At 39.2% G+C, this 20,610-nt stretch overlaps 2 protein-coding genes across 4 annotated transcripts; both read right to left on the bottom strand.

The window, feature by feature from the left end:
• Positions 1–2,006: 2,006 nt before the first annotated feature.
• On the bottom strand, positions 2,007–9,018 carry LOC122640854 (protein HOMOLOG OF MAMMALIAN LYST-INTERACTING PROTEIN 5-like). Of its 3 annotated transcripts, XM_043834117.1 has the most exons (7): positions 8,830–9,018; positions 8,598–8,698; positions 6,712–6,821; positions 4,888–4,963; positions 4,488–4,625; positions 2,749–2,949; positions 2,007–2,664 (listed from the first exon to the last, which is right to left on the bottom strand). In XM_043834117.1, the coding sequence occupies exons 1-7, from the start codon at positions 8,921–8,923 to the stop codon at positions 2,206–2,208; spliced, it is 1,179 nt and encodes a 392-aa protein (XP_043690052.1). In that variant the 5' UTR covers positions 8,924–9,018; the 3' UTR covers positions 2,007–2,205. The 3 variants fall into 3 exon arrangements, with proteins under 3 accessions (XP_043690052.1, XP_043690051.1, XP_043690053.1); XM_043834116.1 differs by having other exon boundaries at positions 2,007–2,949; XM_043834118.1 differs by lacking the exons at positions 4,888–4,963; positions 6,712–6,821 and having other exon boundaries at positions 2,007–2,949.
• A 2,245-nt stretch (positions 9,019–11,263) lies between these two features.
• LOC122640636 (65-kDa microtubule-associated protein 1-like) lies at positions 11,264–18,371 on the bottom strand. Its single transcript, XM_043833849.1, has 10 exons — positions 18,240–18,371; positions 17,144–17,244; positions 16,798–17,001; positions 16,366–16,623; positions 16,024–16,239; positions 14,534–14,689; positions 14,119–14,430; positions 12,991–13,078; positions 12,353–12,501; positions 11,264–11,765 (listed from the first exon to the last, which is right to left on the bottom strand). The coding sequence occupies exons 2-10, from the start codon at positions 17,213–17,215 to the stop codon at positions 11,454–11,456; spliced, it is 1,767 nt and encodes a 588-aa protein (XP_043689784.1). The 5' UTR covers positions 17,216–17,244; positions 18,240–18,371; the 3' UTR covers positions 11,264–11,453.
• Between the last annotated feature and the right edge of the window lie 2,239 nt (positions 18,372–20,610).

The raw sequence follows: 20,610 nt of genomic DNA on the forward strand, positions 1-20,610 counted from the left end.
AAAAGCGAATACACCATCTGATTTGGCTCCATATTGATATCTAGAATGCTCAATATAACATATAGGGAGAGGTCTCATAAAATTTTTTTTAAAAAAAGCAAACAAGTGGCATAGAGGAGTAAACCATGAGGTATGAGATCATTTCATGTGAAAACGAGAGAAATAGACAAAGAGGTACTACTATACTCTACCCCAGTAGCTCAGAAAACTTTTTCCATATATATATGATGATATCAGGAACAAAGGCTCCACCAGCCGAATCCAGATCCTCTACTGCCGAGCTGCCCGACAGGACCGTGCAGTCCAGACACAGTGAGGCGTGCAGTGACCGCCTTGCCCCTACCCAAACACCTTGCCCGAGTGGAGGTAAGGCGGTCATTGCGTGCCTCACTGTGTCTGGGCTGCACGGTCTTGCCGGGCAGCTCGGCAGTAGAAGATCCTTATCCACCAGCCTTGCGTAGAGATTAATTCCATGTAGTGTATTCTTGTCTCTGATGAATGTTAATTGAAATAAGTTTTCCTTCACTCGTGGAGGAAGAAGAATTCCTACATTACTAGTGATATGATAATATGATTGAACTCATATGCCATCATTAATTCCCACCCCTTATTATACATGGTCAAAGAATACCTTTCCACCCTCCTATTTGACGCATCGTAACCTGCCCATGAGAAGTTTCGAGGGAAATTCAAGAATGAAAAAATTCCATTTAAAAGCCAAAAGGATGTTGGTTGCCTGATTATTCTGTGGAATTATCACCCCAAAATTCAAGGTTCCCTTTGTACCTAAATCTTTAACTACTGGTTGCTACTGGCTAGTAGTCAACCATTTTTATGGTGGCTCACTTTTAAAAAAAAAATTTTATTTTAATTATTTTCTACCTCTGGAAATGGAGAGTGGAGACCCGGGATCTTATTCTTCTTCTTTCATCTTCAAATACCCTTTTTGCACGTCTATGTCTATACTCCAGAACACTTGAAAATTTTCTTCTCACTCCCTTCCCCTTCTTAAGTTTAGTCCCACTTGTTTTTAAAATAGCAAAGTGCCCTTGGGTGGGCCATCCACAAATCATGAGATGCATATGTATATGCCACGTGGCAAGTTAGTTGGATTTATATTTTGTGAAAAACACCTATCCATATCATCATATCTAAGAACGTGGTAGGTAGGTTTCATTCCAAATCTTAAAATAATGTATATGTCTGGCTAAAAACTTAACTCGTACATTTGAGAGTGGAAGCTAAGCATCAATTTCGGCACCTTCAGTGGTTTCAATGAAATGATTTTTACAATTTTTAGCTCATTACAAATTATATTTGATATTTTTCCCCCTCTAGTGCAATAACTACCCGCCGCATCGGAGAGAAAGATATAGAGGGAAGAGAGATGCAAGAGTGAACCACACACACACACACACACACACACTGAGAGAAGGGGGTTGTGGGGTTCAAATTAAGAAACAAAGGCCAATTTGATAGAAATAGTAACTCATAAATAGAGTTCAAGTTTGAATTCCAGAGATCATATAGAAGGGATTCTGTATGATGATACAGAAATGAAAGACTCCCTAATGGGGGGGGGGGGGGGGAGGGGGGAAGGGGTGTAAGGGGCAATAGAGGGAAACAACCAATCATCGGGAGAGATAGTGGGGAGTCCCGGCGGTGCTCTGCTCTGCTCCGCTCCTTGGAGGCAGCGACCGAGGCAACAGCTGTATTTGACTATCTCTAGCTGAAAGACCAGGTTTATGTCGGAAGAAAAGGAGGTGGTGATGGTAAAAGTTTTGGAGGTGGGGGTATGGGCAAAGCTATAAATATGAAACTTATGGGTGCATAGAGGACAAAAGTACCAATGGGTGATCTCAGTTTTATGTGACTTACAGGATTATGAGCAATAAACTTGACGTGGCATGTGGAACCTATGATAAAGATGAACTTTATGTCAACTTCTTACTGGAGATGATTTCCATCTGCATCACAAACATGGGAAAAATTTTGTAGATAACCATAATTGCATGCCTTAGCATTTGTACCAAGCTTGCGGCAATGCTCAAACATTAATGTTACAATTTACAAATGACATGTGCAGGATGTTGGGGTATTAAGATGATAGAACTCAGCATTTTCTAGTAATCACACATACATACGAAACCACACACATCAGTGCCAGAAACCTCATTTCTTCAAGTTTAGGCATAGACAATAGAACTACTGATTTGCAGATGGTTTCGTCAACAATTCAAGAGATTTTCTGAGAAACTCCACTGCAACTGGCACATCATCAAATGCCAAAGCCCCCACAGCAAACCTTGCAGCCTTGTGTGCCTCAGCAACCTTCTCAGGTGGTGGCTGGTAATTGCTGTCGTAATGAAAAGTCTGGGCAGTTGTGGCAGATTCTGCATGGTTGTTCTCATTCCCGCCAGTAGGAGTGTACTGAGCTGCTGATTGGTAGCCTGGAACTGGTGGAACTGCTTGATGAGAGTAGGAAGCATCAGAACCTTGGTGGTAAGAGGGATAGTGTGATGGAGCAGTTGGAAGGGTGCTGTCATTAAAACTAGGATAAGACTGGAAATTGGGAAACGAGTAGGGCTGAGAGGGTGTTTCATGCAAAGGATAATTTCCCGGCAATGATTGTTGAGATTCATGTGGATAGGGTTGATGGTATGCCTGAGAATAAGCAGAACTATCTTGTCTGTTAAGTGGTGGAGCCTGAGAGTAAGCCGAACTCTCTTGTCTGTTAAGTGGTGGAGCCTGAGAGTAAGCAGAACTTTCTTGTCTGTTAAGTGGTGGAGGATGGAAATCGTTGTAAGGGTAATCAGCATTTGGGTAGGAGGGAGGTGATGTCATGATGTTTGTAGAAGTTGAGTGCTTAATATTATCATGGAACTGAGGTGATGCCTCAGCACCTGGTCCTGGATGGCTTATTGAATTGGTTTCACTTGGTCCATGATCCTGCATAGGAAGAATACTTAAAAATTAGTTAGTGCTTCCCTAGTGTCTCCATAATGACCATTAAGTTAAGAAGCAGCTTTCCTAAGACCAATAATAAAGTGTCACTTTCAAGACATAAGAAGCAGCTTTCCTAGACAAATATTAAAGAGTCACTTTCAAGACATAACTAGTAATTCCAATCATGAGAACTTCCAAGTGGGAGCAAATACCGATTTATTAGGGATCATCAAATTCTCCAGGTGCAGTGGCAAATACTATTGAATGATGCCCATTTTATAGCCCAAAATGAGGTACAAGCCAAATCACTTGAATTTAAAAATTCACACCTGAACAAGATGCACTAGACTTGCCTGACACATTACGAGACTCATTCAGGTATTCGCTCAGAAAATCCTAGCTTTCAAACCGAGATTTCAGTAGTTTGTCCAGATTTATTCCTTACAAGCCTAAGGTCGAGAGTTTATCACATCTTCCATCTCAAAACACCATAATGCCACAAATAAGACCCCCCCTAGAATTCAATACTGAAGCAAAATATTAAAAAAGAGGGAGATTTTGTTTTTATCACACGTCTTCCCTACTGAAAAAAAATATATTAAAAAAAAATAGCAGAGGGATAATTTGTTTTAATCGCATCTTCCCTATCGAAAAACCGAAATGCCACAAACAGAGAACCCCCCTTAGAATTCAATGCAGAAGCAAAATATGAAAAAACAAGTAGAGGGAGAGTTTGTTTCTGCAAGAAATAATGAAAATAAAAGTAGACATTATTCAAGCTGAAAATATTCTATAAATTTAGAACGACCTTTATGTACCCAGGATTCTATTCTAAATGGCCTTTTTTCAACTTCCGGTTCCAACTTCCTTGTGTCCCAAATAATCATCCTTTTCTTTTTATTTTCATAACATACAGAATTATATATGAAAAAAAAAATTATGATGTGCAAAATTCAAAGTGAACATGAATGTTCGGACTTCGGATTGCAGAATAAGAGCATCAGAGCAAAATTCCAAATATGAAGGAGTATTACTAATGGAAAACCAGAAGCTTCCATAGAACTAGGAAGTGTAATAAAAGATGGTAAGATATCTATAATCACTGAACACACAAAATAGAAAGTTCTCCAGTTTCCTTCTGTGTTAATATTTTCAAGGAAGAAGTGAACAAAGTGTTAAGAGCTTAACCATCTAAATTTTTTTTTTTTTTTCTTGGGACCTGTCTGATATGTCTTTAGCTTTTTTCTACTTAAAAAAAATAAATAAATAAATAAAAGAGGAATAAACCATTTATCTTAAATAACAATGATAGTCAGCATTGGAAAAAGTGAAAAACTAAACTGCGTACCTTTAGTCTCCCACCACATACTTCTTTCCCAATTGGTTTGAGCAAGATTTCACACACTTATAACTAGCCCCATATTATTTTAGTTAGCTAGGTTTCTCCTTTTCACTAGCAAAATCTTTCTTGAGTCTTGACTCACTAAAAAAATATAAATAATTGAACTGAGATAAAGCTGCTATCAGATTTAAAAGCTTACATATGCAGTAGGTGTACTTGATGGGATTGATAGATCTTTATCATCACCAGGTGGTCCCGGTTCAGGCTTCCGTCCTTCTTTCAATGCTTTCCTTATATCTGCTGCTTTCCAGGCAGCATACTTCTGTTTCTGTTCAATCTGTCAAGAGTACAACACATGTCTAAATGTCAACAAAGTTGACTTAGTGAGCTCAACTCAACCAAGTCTTTTTTTCCCAACTACAGGGGGTCAGGCGGTCGGCTACACAACAAAATCAACTCGGTATGATTCTTCAAATTACATAGAGGAACGGCAAAAAAAAGTAAAAACTCTAGGATCAGACCATCATCCTCTCTAAGTAATAAAAGGTAAAGAAAGAAAACAAATAACTAAAGTGGAAATAACAATATTTTGAACTCACATCAGGCTGGAGTTCACCAAACTGGTTAAGAATCTCAAAGAAGATGCTTGCAGCGTAGAAAGTTTTTGCAGTATTTCTGTAACAAGGCGACATATATAATTAAAACACCAACAACAGTGCACTGGTAATAAAGGAAGAATATAAGGTTTTTGTCTTTTAAAAGGCTTGATGATCACATAACAGACATACGGAAGGGCATGACCGACAATGCAGAATTTTTTATCCCACCTATAATCCGTTCCATTCCAATATTTAGATGAACCAGATGACAGACATCCAATCTCTAAACTTCTTATTTGTAATTAGCAATTATCTTTTAACTTTGACAGTTAAGCTGGGTTAAGGGTTCGAGAGGTAACTAGCTATACCAAAATGCTGTATATAATATACACAATGCAGGAATCTGGGAACTCAGAGGGCAACAACAGAGATTCAATATTAACTCATACAATAAAAAATAAAGAAAAGATTGCACGACTCTTCTAATAACATGTAGCTGATTTTCCAATTATTGAACAACTCCAGAACAGCTTTCATTTTCGAAATAACATAATGTCTTTATGCAACTCTTCTAACCACATGTAGTTGATTTTCCAACTATGGAACAACTCCAGAACAGCTTTCATTTTCGAAACAACATAATGGTTAATAAAGACTATGGGAAGAATCGGCTACTTTTTAAGCAGGTCAGATTGGATCAGATTTAGGTTCAATTCAATCCGAGCTTCCATCAAATCTAAAGATTTCAGATTTGGATTGATATTAGTCAGATTCGTGGGTGAGCCTTGGCGCAACGGTTAAAGTTGCGCTATTGCAACCAGTTGGTTGCGGGTTCAAAACTTGGAAACAGCCTCTCCTGTGAAGCAAGGGGTAATGCTGCATACATTTGCCCCTCTCAGACCCTGCAGTAGCGGGAGCCTCGTGCACTGTGTAGCTCTTTTATTGATATTAGTCAGACTAAATTCAACTCCCTAGGCTATTTGGGGTCCGCTACACGAATCCAATTTTTCCATTCAACTCTATTTAAGACAATAGCTGCACTAACACACTTCTTTCAGACTCAGCTACATCAAATTGGATCCAGATCACAATCCAATGCATTAACTCTGGAATGGACAATGTCATCCATATACATTAGCATGGCCATGATAGAGAGAAGGTATTCAACAAATCAGATAGTGATGTTATTAGGGGCATCAAAGTAATGAGACTCACTCCAACCTAAAGGATTCAATTATGTCACTGCAAGTAATGGGCTACACTTACAGTCTATTTAAGTGTTCTAAAACCCAGTAATAACTAACTACGCCAAAAATTCCCTACCACCCAGAGCTTATGCTATTCCAGCAGTAGGATCAAATTCACCTCATCCCCAACATCCCCCCCCCCCCCCAAAAAAAAAAAAAAAAGAGAAGGAAAAGTCAACAAACAAAAAGATTTCATTGTCCCATTTGGTTTGGATGTTGAACCGCTTAACCATGCGATATCAACCATTTGACCGATTAATTTTATAATTTATGTAAGCAAAGAAAAAATAATTATGATGTCATGGAAGTCATTCACAATATAAAGATTCTATTGATTAATTTGTCTTGGATGTTTGAACCGCTCAACCAAGTTATATCAACCAATTTGACCCAATTAACTCTAGTATATATGTTAGTATTGAAAATATAATTATGATGTCATGAGATCAACAGTCTAATTGTTTGATTTGGGACTCAGTCCTTTCTAGAGGTCGATGAAGAGGCCGGGTTTTAAAACACTGATAAGAGGGAAACCTTAGTTAAAATTTTCATATGAAGACAAATGGAATTTTCGTACATGTCAGATCGCCCGGCTCGGTCTTGCTTATCTGCTTTCGCAAAAACATTCGATGCAAATCCCTCCACATACAAATTATCTTCAGAGCCCAACTGCAATGACTTCTTATCCTGCGAGAAGAACCAATATAGGAGGAGATCTTTTCAGTAAATAAGATAAAGAATTTAAACAAATAACAACAGATCTAAATATCACAGTTAAAGATCACAGAAAATATTGGACAATAAATTAGGGCACATAAACATTGGATTCTGGAAAATAACTAATAAATAATAATGAGAAAAATGAGAAAAATAACCACAAACAAGTAACAACTCTCTATAAAGCCCTATTGAGGTGAGTAACTGCATCACAACCACAACTGTAATTGAAATAAGATGATACACTCCTGGACACATGAAGTCCATTAGAAACTGCAGTCCACTTATAAACTTATGGCCAATTGTTCTCTGTGCCGGGGACGCAGGCTGTGCCCAGACACATGGGGGTCGGCAAAATGACCACCCTGCCCCCCCAGAATGGCAGGCCCATGTGTCTGGGCGCATGCTGCGCTACGGCACAGAGAACATCAGCCCTAAACTTATATAAGAGTCCATTCCACCAATTTCAGTCACACATCAAAAATCTGATGGCCTACACTTCTTTAAAAATCTATTTTGGGCCTTTAATTTTAAAAAAGATCTACTGTAATAGCTACCTTCATCTTAGATTCACACATCAAAAAATCTGATGGCCTCCACTTCATTACAAAGATGAACACCCAAAGTTGATTAAAAAGAACAATTAAAGTATGGACTACAATTGCAAATTTTGTCAGATATCAACTTCTAGTATAGGTCTCTTCTGTGTACTTTTAATCTTTTCTTCTTGCAATCCGTTTAAGGAAAATCTGATTAATTTGTTTCTGGATTTTTACGGTCATAGCAGAAATTTATGCCCATTGTATTCATGTTATCTACAGAAAACTTTGAGCCACAAAGTAAACCCGCCTTGGGCATCTTCTTCTTTTTACAACAGCACAAAGCCTATTTGCTTCATGGAGACACATTAAAGTCGGAATTCCTTTGGCAAAACCAATCCCCTGAGGTTACCTTGGATGCTTCAATTCATTCCAGAAATAGAGAAGATGCACTTCCAAATAGAGACAGTACATGAATATAGTTAAAACAACTCAACGGTCGACCACAAATAGAATAACATCAAATGCAACTCATGTGCCCCCTCTATGTGGAAAGAGTAATTCCAGTAGAACTGCAGGGTTATCTCAACTCTACTTCCCAAGTTCATAAAGTCGCTACTTCGTAGCCTTCGGTTTTCTTCTGAAAATCAATCACAACATGATGAAAAAATACTCCCTGCCCAAAAATACTATCTTGTTTGGGGGTTAAAAACATATTTTAAGGAGGTTGTTGTTCAATGCATAATCACCCATTAATTTAAACCCTGTTTCTAACATTCCCCCAGTTAGTTTGGCTTATGTAACAGAGGAAAACACTTATGACAGCGAATTCAATTAAATGTATGCATGATTAAATAGGGGGACTATAGAGGAATTCAACAAAACTTCATTCTCGGTTCTGAAAATGGACAAACATTTAGAGACTGAAAATCTCAAAAGGACTATCTTTGTGGGACGTAGGGAGTATCAATTCTTAATCAATATCTTTGAGACTGAGTCCCCCAATTAGAAAATTCAACAACGAGTAAACATCTCACCCTGACCATAGAGTGAAATCAACCAAACAGAAGTAAGGCGTTATAGTTTAAGATTAGAGCCGGTAAATTTGCAGTAGGAGACAACATTAGTGTGGTAGTGTTCAAAGTCCAACCCTGAAAAAGCAACCTAGCGTTGATCAATTTCCAGTGGAAACTGGAAAAAAATATACCTTTTCAAGCTGATTCATTAGCGACACAAGAAGAGCATTAGTAGTTTTAGTGCGCTCCTTCTGAGGGATCTTCAATCCTCGTTCCATCGCGTACAAACGACCTGAGAACAAGAAAATTAGGAAAAGCGTCATAAAGATGATTAAAAGGGCAGGCATAAAAATCGAACACAACATAAACAAAGTAGAGGATGAAGTCTAGGGCATATCGAAAAGGAAAAGAGGGAGTATTTACAGTAGTAAGCAACAAGGAGCTCATGTTTCTGCAACTCGTCCGCTCTCTGAAGGTATGGAAGAAGGAGCTTCGCAGGCTCGTTCTCGCTCCCCATCGATCTCTTCTTGTTTTTCTGATCTCCAAAACACACAGACGCAGGGACAGACAGTTATAGAAAGAGACAGACTCACGAACCCGAAAACGTGCTATTTTGCTTGTATCTGGTGGAAGAAGAGACGAAACCGTGTTCCCTATGCGTCAGAGTCGCATATGGGGCATACGGCTTCAGTAAAAACAAGAATACCAATCCAAGATTGCGAGTCGCGACTTTATGCTATTTACGCAAATTGAACTTTTAATCGAACTACTGAAGCCACGCAATCAACTCTCAGCAAACACTGAGGTGGCAATACAAGACTACAAATCCTTGCCACGTGAGATACGAGGAAAATCCAATAATGGGAATTATGCGATATTTTTTGGAATTGGAAAGCTTTAAGTGGGTGGGTGGGTGGGTGGGTGGGTGGGTGAGTGGGGGGGGGAGGACTTCCCTAGTGCCTCTCACAAGAAGGGGGTGGGACTCACCTGGGCACCTGACCGAACACTCTACCCTAGTGGGGTCCACCCTTATCTTGTGAGAGGCACTAGGAACAGTACCAGTCAAGGAACCGCATGCGATAAAAATTTAGGGTGGAGGGGGGGGGATAGGAGATGGGGTAGGCCCCAAGGTGGTTTGAATTCATGACCTTTTGTTTGAGGAGTTGGTCTTTTGTCAATCGAGCTGACCCCTTGGGGTAATGGGAATTATTCGATTAGTGGGTCAGCCGACCCTTGAATCAACCCAATTCGTCTAATCAGATTCACCTGTAGTTGATGCTTAACTATGAAGAATGCCTATGACTCGATGTACCAAATGTACAATCTGATGACCTTCTTGAGATGTGCGGGTCCCACCATCCCTAGAGACTTGTTACAACATTAATCGATCGGTGGTTTTGTCTAGTTTACTGCACCACCCACACCCCTCACCACCCAGGGTTTAAAATCATCGAATCAGAATTCCGATCATAGGTAGCAAAAACACCGTTTTAAATGCATTAGGTCGTTTGTTTTCCAAACATATGGGAAAAAGGGCAAACGGTAAGCATTCCCTTTTTAAACATGTTCTCATTTTTTTATTTTTTTTTAGACGTTTTTTTTATGCAGCAATGTTTGTTGTCCACATTGACTCACTTAATTAACCGTATCTCTCTCTCAAACTCTGATTGAACTACTTTTTTCGTAAAGATGACTCGAAAAGCTACATTTCTCATTATATCACCTTCAACACAAGGTCAATGCACGAACCTCGAAATCGAGCTACAAACTGATGCATCTACTGAAAAAGATTGCCAAAGCGATGACTCCCAAGTTCCAACTACAACTAAGCAAGTAAGCATGCATCACTCGATGAGTATGCTGGTTGTGTTGACAACTATGACCAACATCATAGCCAAGCCACATGGTTCAACAAGACTTTGAAAATTATGGTGTATGAATTGAAAACTAAGCAAACTCTGATTGAACTACTTTTTTCGTAAAGATGACTCGAAAAGCTACATTTCTCATTATATCACCTTCAACACAAGGTTAATGCGCGAACCTTGAAATCGAGCTACAAACTGATGCATCTACTGAAAAAGATTGCCAAAGCAATGACTCCCAAGTTCCAACTACAACTAAGCAAGTAAGCATGCATCACTCGATGAGTATGCTGGTTGTGTTGACAACGATGACCAACATCATAGCCAAGCCACATGGTCCAACAAGAATTTTAAAATTATGGTGTATGAATTGAAAACTGATATTGGATGATATTAGCTGACATGTCTAGGAACTTACAATGGATTGTGTTATTTATATGGATTAATTTTAGATGTTACAATTGTTTTGAATATTAAAAATAGATATTCAATTAAAAATTCCTCAATTTATATGAAGATAGTGCTGCTTTTTTTATTCCACCTGTTTACAATTTTTTACTGTTTAAAACCCAAACCATCCGTTTCCATTTTGTGTCATTTCGCTTTTACTAACTATGATTCAGATCGATCAAATTCGAATCGGCCTAGTTGGTGTAAATCCATACAAAGATTAGCCCGAATCGACCAATCCGATTTTTAAATCCATAGTCCCACCTACTCTTCACACTATATTATATGCAAGAGGTCAATCGAGAAATGGGCTGTCCATGGCTTATTCTAACCAGCTAGTCATGTCATTTCCAGAAACTGATCAGATATATTGAACCCCACTACGGTTCTGAATCATCCTGGTCCAATATGGCCGACCCCACTATTCAAAGGAGACCCAAAAGGCCACATCAGCCAATCTAAAGCCAATTTTTGAGTTACATATTCAGGACTTGTGTATAGGTCGAGGGTGAAGATTACATTTTATGGAGAGGGACCAAAGATGAACGAAAAAGGAAAACCGCATATCTAGCTAGTGCCTGCTAGTATCATATCATACACAGCTTGACCAGTCTGATGATCACGATTGAAGGACACATCTCCTAGGACGGAACTAAAAAAATATCTACTCATAGTACTATACTACTATCACACAGATAATTGAACTACAAAAGCCTCATCTACTTTAAACTATCATGGTGAAGCCGGAATAGTGTCAGTGCCCGACACATGCGAAGCCGCATCCTCCTTCGATATCGCAACATAGTTTACAGGAGCCACAGGCCGGGGAGTATCTCTCTTCCCATCTTTGGCTATGGACTTGACGCCGTTTTGATGCGCACTCATAGATAATCGTCGGCTGGGAGTACCATTTGCACCTCCATTGGCGCGTGGACCTACCACCTTCTTTGTACCAAGTGATGCTCTGCCGGGGCTTGGGCTTGGCCTTGAACCAAACATTGCTTCTTGTTCTGTGTTCAGTTGCTCATGGAACTTTTTCTGGTCCTGTACATAAGCTCCACCATAACTGACCAAATTAACACATCAGCTGCTGATGGCTAGCCACATGGCAGTGGTGGACCTTTATCTGATCCATTTCCTGGGCAGCCCCATTTCCCCAAGTTCCTCAAATAGAGGGGGGGCAGAAATGACCATCCTACCCCTGCCCGAACACACTGCCTTGGTGGGGTCCATCTCCCCTCTATTAGAGGAACTTGAGAAAATGGAACGGGCAGGCAATGGAGCAGATAAAAATACTATGGCCACCACCTTACAAAGGACCTTTATCTGGTCCATTTCCCCAAGTACCTCTAATAGAAGAGGCGGAAATGACCACCTTACCCCTGCCCGGACATACTGCCCAGGTGGAATCCACCCCCCTCTGTTAGAGGAACTTGGGAAAATGGAGCAGATAAAAATACCCTTACAAACGCACAGGCCTACTCAGCCACCCAACAAAGAGGGATCCACTGTGGAAGACAACCCACTGCGCATAAAGCAGCTGAAGCCTGCCCATTCATGTTTATGGACCTTGAACAGTTCATACTACTAGTAGCAAAAAGAAAGATCACAGAGAATACCATTCTACTCACCCTCATTCTACGCTTCTCTTCTTCCCTGTCTTGCCTGAGCATGGCATATTCATCCAGCATGGCAAGAAGAGGTACACCGTCGTAAGTAAATGACATACCACGATCCTCCTCCCATGCCCGAGTCTTGGCCACCAAGGATTCAACCAGGCCTAAAAGCACAAGAAGGAAAAGTTAATAAAAATGTGGTGGAATACAGTAAAAAAAACTTAAAGAGAGAGTCGAAAAGTACACCTATCTAGGGTCATAAATGTCTGTCCTCCCGATTGTCCAAGGTCGGTAATACCATTGTAATGTTCCCCAATATCTTCTGGAATACAGTAAAAAACTTAAGAAGAAAGTTTTCCTGCACCATGGGTGCAGGAAAAGTACACCTATCTAAGGGTCATAATTGTCTGTCCCCCCCCCCCCAATTGTCCAGGGTCGATAATGCCACTGTACTGTTCCCTGATACCTTCTGGAGACCATCCGAATCCCTCGGTCAAGAAACCGTGGCTGAAGGAAAACCGTCTCCAAAATTTATTGATGTCCATTCACGCCTCAAACCCTTGGAAGATTTGAGATAAAATGCATGAAAAAAAATCCAAATGTAATTTTTGGGTTGGTCACCATGGAGCCCCAGGTCTAAACTCCAAAGATACCTGGAATTTTATTGACCAGAATGCGAGCTTTTTCTGCACGCTTGAGATTTAAGTGTGCCCCTCTGCTTGAGTTATACCTGTTCTCATCCTGTTACAGAAGGCACACATTAGGGAATTAAATGTCCCGCATAAAATGATTAAAGTACACACTCCAAAAACTTTATTTTTGTTGTTCAAGCATACACACACAAAGGGAGAGGTTCGGGAAAGAGAATACATTATCTCAACTTCTCCAGTACAGACCAACTCTTTTTGCTGAACAATAGCATCATGAGCATGAATGACTGCACATAAAAATCTGGGCATGGGGGACCAATCCAGGTTGATACGGGTAGACCTAACTCATCAAAACTACATTACAGGTCCAGAGACCCCAGATAGCCATGTAAGATTGAACTTCTCATCAGATTAGTCCAAATCCATTGGAAGGCCCACATCAGTGCATGCCAAGATCCAAAGGAACTATTAGAGGCCAGCCATTGATCTTATCTTATAATTCCACCACCCCAATATCATCGTATCACTCACGGCTATCAAAAGCTATTTCGCACATGGTCAATAGCAAATTCTAATCTTTTGGATATTAACAATGCCCCACAAGGCAGATTTCCAGCCAAAGAGATTTCTAGGTTGATCAAATGGCATTGCTCATCACAACCACACCTAATGCATATTACAAGCATGAGTTGGTTCCAGGTCTAGGTAGCAAACAATGATTAAAATACCAAAAGGGCCAGCCTATTAGTTCAATTCAGCAGACAGCAGAAAAATATTTGCAACAAGGTCAAACACTTCAACCATAGTTATCAAGGCGACGCCATGGCGTCCAGGCTCCTTGGACGCCTTGGGCGCCTTGCCGCCATGGCGGTTTCACCTTATTTTTTTCCCTCTAAAATGCCATGGTCGCCTTCCCGCCTTGATAACTATGACTTCAACAAGTCCCACCAGAATGGAAATGACTCTAGTGAGCTGGATAACCCTTGCCAAACTTTTAAACCCCCAAAGCTAGAACATCTGCACCAGAATAGTGTTCCAGATATGCTGTTTTGGCAAAGCTCCTAACTCCTACATGGTATTACACAGAAAGCATACGATGACGCTATCAGACAGAGAAAATAGTATAATTACCCGATTGTAGTCTTCAAGCCAACTCTCTTCTTCACAGGCTGACATCCATTTTTCGACTTTGTCCAATATATCTTTTCTGCTGAGGGCCTCCTCTTTTGCATTTTCGATTTGATTATCCATGTCAGTCAATAATTCAGAGGGTTCAACATTCCCAGAATCAATCAGGACCATGATTTTTTCTCGAGCAGCATCCGAATCTATTTCTATGTGAACTTTGGCATATATCTCTTCAAGTTCAGCTTGTCTTTTGAGAGCTATCTCCTTCATCCTGCTGGCTTTTAGCTGATCAAGTCTTTCAACTTCCACTTCAGCCTTCATAGGGGGTAAGACATGAAAGAGAAAAAAGAGATTACAATGGCTTGATCCACACAAGTTAGCAACTTAGCAGCTATGCAAAGCAGTTGACTTTTCTAACCTGCTCAATCAGGTCAAGAGCAAGGGCCCCAGGGACAGTGACCTCATCCACCGAAGATGAGATGTTACATGTAACATGATCAAACAAGCTCCGCTCCTCTGCTGGAGTATCCATTAGGTTCCATAGATCAATAAGCTGTGATGCTAGCTCTTGAAGCTGAAAAGTAGTAGATATAGTTAGATGGTACATAATCATTGGATCCGAAACAAGTATGCAAACAAATACCTCTTTAGGTAACAAGGTCTGTCAAAGATCTAGGCATATTCCTTATATGTAAGATAGAGCAAGTAAAAGTAGTACGTCCCAACAATTTCAGGGTGCATCAATAGTAAATCCACATATATAATGCATGTAAAAATAATTTAAATGTTAACGATACAGAAATATCTGTACTTCTAAATTTTAGCCATATTATTTGCACATTACATGATCCCATATTACTCAAACACACACACAAACCTACAGGCTGAATTGCTTACCACTGTACTCATGCCTCCTGGACACGAATTATACGAACTTCAACAGTACTGAATGTTTTCCTTACATGCAACTATGATGGGCGTGTGTACACGCACGCGCGGACACATACACAGTCGAAATAGGAAAAGAGAGCAGTCGAATCTCTCCTTTATCAAAAACCAGGTAAAATCAAATATAAATGAAATAGCTATATAAATGTAGGGGCGACGTTCTCTGCACCGCAGCATACGGGGGCGCAGGCTGCGCCCAGACACATGGGGCAGGGTGGTCATTTCGCCCACCCCCCATGTGTCTGGGCACATCCTGCCGCCACGGTGCAGAGAACATTTTTCCATAAATGTATCTTTGGCTATGTAAATGTATTTCTTAAATAAGACAAATCAACATGGGAAGCCCAAAAAACTTCACCACGTTAAAGCCACGTAGGTCAATTATAATAAAGCTATGACTAGCAGTTAATCAGAAAATCTTGTATACAAAATCTAGAAAAATCAAAAAGAAAAGAAAATCACTACAAAGGTGTCAAACAGGGCTGAGCTATTTTTTTAGGAGAAACAGAGAAGAGCCTGAATAAAACAAAGGATATATTTATTTTACCAAATATTGGACCAAAATAGTGGGCCCCACAATAAACATTTACGTACCTCTATTCTACTTCCTATAAAACAAACTCTCAATTAAATATTTTACATTTTCTTTTTCTTTTTTTTCTTCATTCCATTTTACATAAAAACAAACCGAGCATAACTTAACTACTTCCATCAATTTACATACTCATGTAGGTAAACTTTTTATATATAATGAGAAGCGCTTTGAAGCTGCTAGTCCCAGCCTAGTTATGTCTGGTTTGCCACCGTCACTTAGAAGAACTTTTAGCTAAAGTTCTTACCACTTAAGTATTTTAGGCAATGTCAGTAGTCATGTTTTCAGGGTTACTCAGAAGAATCCAATCTTGATTAGTAAGGTTCAGCAAGCTAAAGAAACTAGAGTTGAAATAACAAAAGAACTACCTTTAGCAGCCTCTGTTTCTTATCTTCCTTTAGTGCTAGTACAGTCTTAGCCAGCCTGGATAGAGTGTCATTACTAATGCTCTTGGATTGCACACCAACAGAGTCATTTAAGCTTGGGTGAACTTCAGTAATGGTACTAAAGAAATCCATCCCTAAGACGGCACAAAGATCATGCACAGTGCTTACAAAATCAAGAACCTTGTGTAGCCTATCACTCTGCAAAAGAAAACAGGCAATAGGTCATTTTTAACCCCATGAGTGCAAGAGTTAGAAGTCAGAATAATCAACTAAGTTCCGGACCACCTTGAATCAATTAATCACTGAAAGAAGAAAAGAAACTACCTTTTCTTTCTGAAGTTCTTGAAGTTGAGCATGAAATTCATCTAACTTCTTCAAAGACAGGTCTGCTTCATCAACTGTAGGAGTCCCACCCTGCTCACTAAGTTTCAAATTTCCAGCAATCTCTGCACATATCTTCTGTATCTGTGACTGTACATCAGAAAATTCCTTTAGTCTCTCATCTTTCTGCTTCCATAATTGATCCAATACTGGGGCTATTGCAGCAAGTTGTTCCTTAATTGTTCCTGTTGTTTTGTCAGGCTGTAAAATAACAATTGGCAGAGTCATTAATTAGCCCAAGTTCCCAACACTTGTGATGAAACTGCATCCCAGTAGACTCATGCAATCCATTATAATATATCTTTGAAGTTGTTCGACATCATAACTATGAGAATTATAAAGAAACACACTCTGCATAAACTGGCTTGTACTCACTACTACAACAAAATTTTTCTCTCCCAGAGCTGAGAGAAGTCTTGAGAGTTCAGACTTGGCATCAGCCAAAGCCTGGAGAAGATGTGCCCTTGACTTTGCAGCCTGGTCAACTTTCCTCTTGTAAACATCTAAGCATTCCTGCTCTAGCTGAAGTAGCATCTTATCACGTTCCTCGTCGCTCTCACCAACCTCATCCCATATTTTCTGCATTGCAAACCAAGTATTAATTAGTAATTACCTTTGTTTCTCAAAGCATTGCTACAGGCCCCAAAAAAACACATGTAAAATGTAAAGAATAATCAGTTGGAAGAAAAATTGCAAGGTACAAAGGTTTAAAATGGATTGCCTGCAACTGATGCAGCAGAGAACCACAAGTTGTTTCTCCGAGAACTGGATTCTGAGCATCCGTGACTGCCATTAGAAACTTTCTAGAAATTACAACCTCACCTGCAATAGAAGTAGAACTGAGAAGATACTCACAAGGAACACTCAGAATAAACAGTACAAGCAACAGCTCTGCAATCTGCATAAATTATGTATCCAGAGAAATGTAGCCCTTCAGCAGATAAATGAAATACATACAACCCTCATTGTCTCAAATCTAAAAACCTATATGGCTGGTCAATCAAGAGGATAATGAAATTGTGCAAATTGAAGTAATTATTGCCTCCTCCATTTTGAGGATCTACATAATTAGGCTTATATTCTACTTTATCTACACATAAAGCATTGTGAAAGACGACAACACGATAAAAAGAAAGTATAGAACAATACATAAGAGTGGAGCGGAAGAAAATATGGAATTTCCAAAATCAATGTAGCAGATCCATCAACTGAATTCCTTACATCATCTCAATTGAATCCAGACTTCTCAAACAATGCAAAATGAAGAAATAAAATCCTAGCAGCTTTCACATTTGCAGCACGGAACCAAAAATATCGGTTGAAGACATTGTAAGTTGTTAAAAGATATACATCATTAACTAATTATACTTTTAACTATTTTAGTCTCACTCGTAAAAAGATTATGAAAAAACGGAGGAAAAAGAAAACGTGTTCTCAAGTCAAGATCTAGAACATCAGAAGCGCAGAAAAAGCAAGATCACGAGCTCCGAAGCACTCAACAAGTTCAACTCTTGATTTTTAGAAACGTTTCACCAAAAGAATATCAACAATATTCACGCATTAAAACATTGCATGACCCTCACCAAACCAACCTGTCAATCCAGCCCATAAAACCCTACTACATTCATCAAAATCAACACCACATGAAATCGTTTAAAAACCAGATCTTCACCACTCGCGGATCAACAACATTTCTGTCCCGGATAAGAAATACATAGCATTCAGCAGTGGTTCACGTGATATTGTAAGAGTAACAATTCCCAACAACCACACAATACTAGCCAAAGGATCGGACAAATGCAGAGAGGGAGACTTACCAAGAACGTTCTTGGAGCTTCGACTAAAGGTTTCGGCTTTCGGATCGAAACGTTTTCGTCTCAATGTGCGCGTCGAGAGACCAGAAATGGTGGAGAGTGGAAACGATTCAAAGGACAGAGGAGCTCACAGAGTCACAGAGTAAGAAGAAACTGGAGTAGAAGAAAGATACAGAGATGTTGGGACCCTTAAATACCTCATCAAATTATTTTTTCTTATCCGACTGTCCTGAAGTCTTTGATATTTCGCGTTCCACTATATTTTCTAATTATGATTTTACTTATATACCCCTCAAAGAACTTTGACTCCAGTCAGTAGTCACAAATCAGTCGTCACTCAGCCACTTGTCCAGTAGTTGCTCTCGACACTCAAACCAGTTTTAGATTTTCCAATTATGATTTTACTTATTTGTCCCTAAAATGTTTACTTTAATTAAATCGAAATCAACTCCTGAGTCATGAGCCGTGGACTCGTGAGTCATGAGATGTGGACTCATGAGTCATGACTTGAATGTATATTGTAGAGTGTAGACTCACGAGTGGCAAGATTTAAATCATGGTATCGTATACCGTATCGGACGAGTTGAGCTCACGTTCACGAATGTGAACGTATGCGAACGATTGACAGTCGTTCAGATGGAATCCACTCCATGTGGATCCCACAAAGTGGATTCCATCTCAAAGGTTGTGAGCCATTCTCGTACATTCACGTACGTGAACACCTGGCTCGTATCGGACCATTGGTCACTATAGATACTAATATCGATACTGGTAATGGTCCGAGACCAATTCAAGATCTAAAAAACAAAAAGATAAGGGTATCAATCGGTCAGTTTGGTCCGGTTTTAGACTAATATCATTATTAGGCATGACTGATATTAATATATATCAACTGGTATGACAACATAAGGGTGTCAATCGATCAGTTTGGTCCGGTTTCAAGATAATAATTGGCCAAATTGATATCAAACCATTAAGCCAAAAGTTCGTTTTGATATGATTTGGATTAATTTCTTATTGATTTGATGTAATGGCTTGTTGTCGATTCGGTTCAATTTTTATATAAATGCATTTAAAGAAATACTGAAAATAATGATTTTTATAGGCTTTTCAATTTTTATCGGTTTCAATCGGTCCGATTTAGTATCATTTTAATGGTTTTCATAGAACCCTACAAACTCGGACCAAATTGATGAACTTGTTTTGATTCGGTTCAGACTGAATCAGTCGGTTTTGGTCAATTCAATTGATTTGGAAATTAACACTCCTATGTCAATATGATACCAAGATTTAAAACCATGATCACGATTCCTCTAAGAAGCTGGTTGATTTGTACATTACATTAGGGGAAAGGAAAAGGGAATGTGAAATTTTAAATTGGGGGATTATTAGTAAATATATGCGAAATGTAGGGGAGTGATAGCAAATGTCCTTTTATTGGACTCACTTGTCTAATTGGTCCCGTGATTGCATATCCAAATTAATAGGGGTAATGCAACAATCATTTCAATTAGTAAAGTGATTAATGCATGTTGGGTTTTTCAAACAAAAACTTGGTGGGACAGAGGGAGTGATAATGACATAAAAGCTATTTAGGGACCTATAAGATGAGAGTCGGTCACTCTCATTGCTCATGTCTCTATTATGTAATAAAGATTCATAAAAACAACGGAAAAGGAACGTTAATCGGTGGATTTTTATCTTCTCCAGTGTGTCACTTTTGAGAATTCAATCCTAAAAATATAGACAAATGGCGTTTTTTCATCTTGTCAAGTGGTGGGTGAATAGTTGGATTCTCAAGTGTGGTACGTGCACAAAGCATGGGTATTGGCATTTTTGCATTTTCTCAAGTATTGAGTGGATGGTTGGATTCTCAAGTGCGGTGTACTCGGCAGTGCACCACACTTGAGAGGATAAAAATCTGCTAATCGGTGTTGTGTCTTGGCATTTACATGAGCCCATACATAGTCCAATGCAAAAAGACCAGTGCACCCCTAGACCAGACACAACACCGATGAGTGTTCTTTCTCCCTAGAACAATTATAGACTTTTGCCTATAAACCTAAAAAGATTTTTTATTAACACTATTTTTTTTTATTTTGGTAGAATCTTATTGACACCATTGAGGTGTCTAATAATTTGTAACCTTATTATTTTTTGTTGTCATCTTAATGTAATTTTATAACACATATTTTCTTTCAATTTAGGTAAAATTCTATCATTTCACATATGTACTTAAAGAAAATGTACGAAACAATAACAGTTATTAAGAATAATATGATAGTAAGTCGCTTTTAAATCATTTTAGAATTCCTATTTTACCCATGACTTAAAGAATATGAAAATAGACAAACCCCTTCCTCCCTTCACCATT

Source organism: Telopea speciosissima, chromosome 9 (assembly GCF_018873765.1).
Source record: "Telopea speciosissima isolate NSW1024214 ecotype Mountain lineage chromosome 9, Tspe_v1, whole genome shotgun sequence".
NCBI classification, from domain to species: Eukaryota; Viridiplantae; Streptophyta; class Magnoliopsida; order Proteales; family Proteaceae; genus Telopea; species Telopea speciosissima.

Bases quoted from the DNA above. Each gene is read 5' to 3' on its own strand.
- LOC122640854 (XM_043834116.1), bottom strand. From the start codon at position 8,923: ATGGGGAGCGAGAACGAGCCTGCGAAGCTCCTTCTTCCATACCTTCAG. The intron at 6,822-8,597 runs GTATATTTTTTT...TTCTTCTCGCAG, and splicing joins TAATGAATCAGCTTGAAAAG to GATAAGAAGTCATTGCAGTT. The intron at 4,964-6,711 runs GTACGAAAATTC...GCCTTGTTACAG, and splicing joins CGAGCCGGGCGATCTGACAT to AAATACTGCAAAAACTTTCT.
- LOC122640636 (XM_043833849.1), bottom strand. From the start codon at position 17,215: ATGGCAGTCACGGATGCTCAGAATCCAGTTCTCGGAGAAACAACTTGT. The intron at 16,240-16,365 runs GTAGTTTCTTTT...TTTCTTTTGCAG, and splicing joins AAGAACTTCAGAAAGAAAAG to AGTGATAGGCTACACAAGGT. The intron at 14,431-14,533 runs GTTAGAAAAGTC...CCCCCTATGAAG, and splicing joins CTCTTGACCTGATTGAGCAG to GCTGAAGTGGAAGTTGAAAG.